General features: G+C 65.7%; 1 protein-coding gene across 1 annotated transcript in view; it reads right to left on the bottom strand.

Annotated features, from left to right (window-relative positions):
- Positions 1 to 1,955, bottom strand: part of LOC112124670 (apoptotic chromatin condensation inducer in the nucleus) — a gene marked incomplete at both ends in the record, with an annotated part of 4,340 nt that extends 2,385 nt beyond the window's left edge. The window contains 3 exons of the mRNA XM_026662369.1: positions 134 to 270; positions 596 to 641; positions 1,647 to 1,955. Coding sequence (XP_026518154.1) covers positions 134 to 270; positions 596 to 641; positions 1,647 to 1,955 — 492 coding nt within the window. The remainder of the gene's footprint in view (positions 1 to 133; positions 271 to 595; positions 642 to 1,646) is intronic.
- Between the last annotated feature and the right edge of the window lie 5 nt (positions 1,956 to 1,960).

The following is a 1,960-nucleotide window of genomic DNA, read 5'->3' as shown; positions in this document are numbered from 1 at the left end:
AAGGGACCCTGGTGTCCGGGGCAGGGCCCCCAGCGGGGAGAGCGGGCGAGGGATCCAAGCATGCAGGGAGGGCGTGTGCCCCCCATGGGCAGAGGGAAAGGGACCCCGGTGTCCAGGGCAGGGCCCCCTGTACCTTAAGCGACTCTGTGGTGATGCTGATGGACGGCTTCTTCTGGGTGGCAGCCGTGCTGGACCCCCAGCGCCGCTTGCGCCCCCCCGACTGGCCGCCCTCCGTGTCACTGTTCCCTGCCGCTGCCCCCTTGGCCGCTGCTGCAACCCAACAGCTAATCAGAGCACAGCATGGGGCCACTGCCCCACCCCTGGTCCACAACCAACCGACAGCCAATCAGAGCACAGGCTGGAGACCCCCAGAAGGGCCATCCCTTATTCCCCTCTCCACACACACAACCCTACAGCCAATCAGAGCATGGGGCAGCATCCCAGTGCCCCGCCCTGCCTCATGGCCACTCCCACTGCCCCACGAGCCCATGGGGCCTATGGAGTCAGGGGTCCTAGGAGCCCGTCCAGCTCTGGGGGGGGAAAAAGAGAGAGAGAGAGAAGAAGAAATTGGGGCCCGGTCTCGGGGGTCACTTACACACAACGGAGATCTTCCTCTTGAAGGCCTTGTGCTGCGCCGCGGCCTGCGGAGAGAGGGGAGGAGGGAACGAGACGGAGGAGGGGAGAGAGCCCCACATAGGGGGAGGGGGCCTGTCAGCACGTCTCCATGGGGCAGCGGCCCCCAGACCCGCTGGGGTGGGGGCACAAGCGGCTCAGATGGGGCCAAGGGGCTGGGAGATGGGGGGGTTCTCAGACAGTCCAGGAATAACGGGGCACCCTCCCCCCCCAGCAACAGGGCGCGGCTAGAGCTCAGAGTCCTGGGAAAGGGGGTCTACCCCACTGCCAGCCCCACACACTGCCCCCCATGACCCTAATCCCCCTCACTGTCCCCCACCAGCCCCACACACTGCCTCCTATGACCCCAATCCCCCCATGACCCTGATCCTCCTCACTGCCCTCTGCCAACCCCACACACTGCCCCCCATGACCCTGACCCCCTCAGTGCCCCCGCCAACCCCACACACTGCCCCCCCATGACTCCTATTCCCCTCACTGCCCATGACCCCGATCCCCTCACTGCCCGTCGCCAACCCACACACTGCCCCCCACGACCCTGACTCCCTCACTGCCCCCATGACCCTATTCCCCTCACTGCCCCCCACCAGCCCCACACACTGCCTCCTATGACCCCAATCCCCCCATGACCCTGATCCTCCTCACTGCCCCCCGCCAACCCCACACACTGCCCCCCATTACCCCAATCCCTCACGCTGCCCCCCGCCAGCCCCCCACAAGCTGCTGGCCCCACCCTGCTCTCTGTGAGCCCCATGACCCAACTCTGCCCCCCCCCGACCTCCAGGCCCCACGCTGCCCCCCTGGATTTATTCCTGGAAAGCTCAAACCCCAAAGAGGGAGCTGGGGACCCTGCTGCCCCACAGATCCATTAACCCCTTGCAGGCTGGGCCCCTCCCCCAAAACTCCACACAGAGTTTAACCAAAAACCTCCTTTGTCTTTAAAGAACAGAAGGAAACCAAAGAGACAAGAAGAAATAAAGGTGCTGCCAGAGGCGCCAGGTACCATCTCACACCTGGGGCGTCCTTCGTCGGCCAATCGCACCGCAGTGCCCAGGGTAGCTAGGCAACGGCCGGTCCAATCGCAATGCGCCCTCCCAGGGTTGGAGGGGCGGGGCGGGGCGGCAAGAGACAAGGTGGTGGTGGCGGAACCTAGTGCTGGCTGGCGTCCCGGAGGAGAGAGGGCAAAGATGGGAGCCGCCCGCCGGCGGGGGCTGGGTGGAGAGTCCCAAGAGAGCGGGCACCTGGGGCTGGAGGTCCTTGGAGCGAGTCCTGAGAGCAATGGAGACCCCCGGGGGCTGGAGGTCCTTGGAGCGAGTCCCAAGAGCAG

This window comes from Terrapene carolina, unplaced genomic scaffold, assembly GCF_002925995.2.
Source record: "Terrapene carolina triunguis isolate 2854851 unplaced genomic scaffold, T_m_triunguis-2.0 Scaffold26597, whole genome shotgun sequence".
Taxonomy (NCBI): Eukaryota; Metazoa; Chordata; order Testudines; family Emydidae; genus Terrapene; species Terrapene triunguis.
Note: the sequence above shows the minus strand (reverse complement) of the source record. Positions and strands in the feature narration are given on the sequence as shown.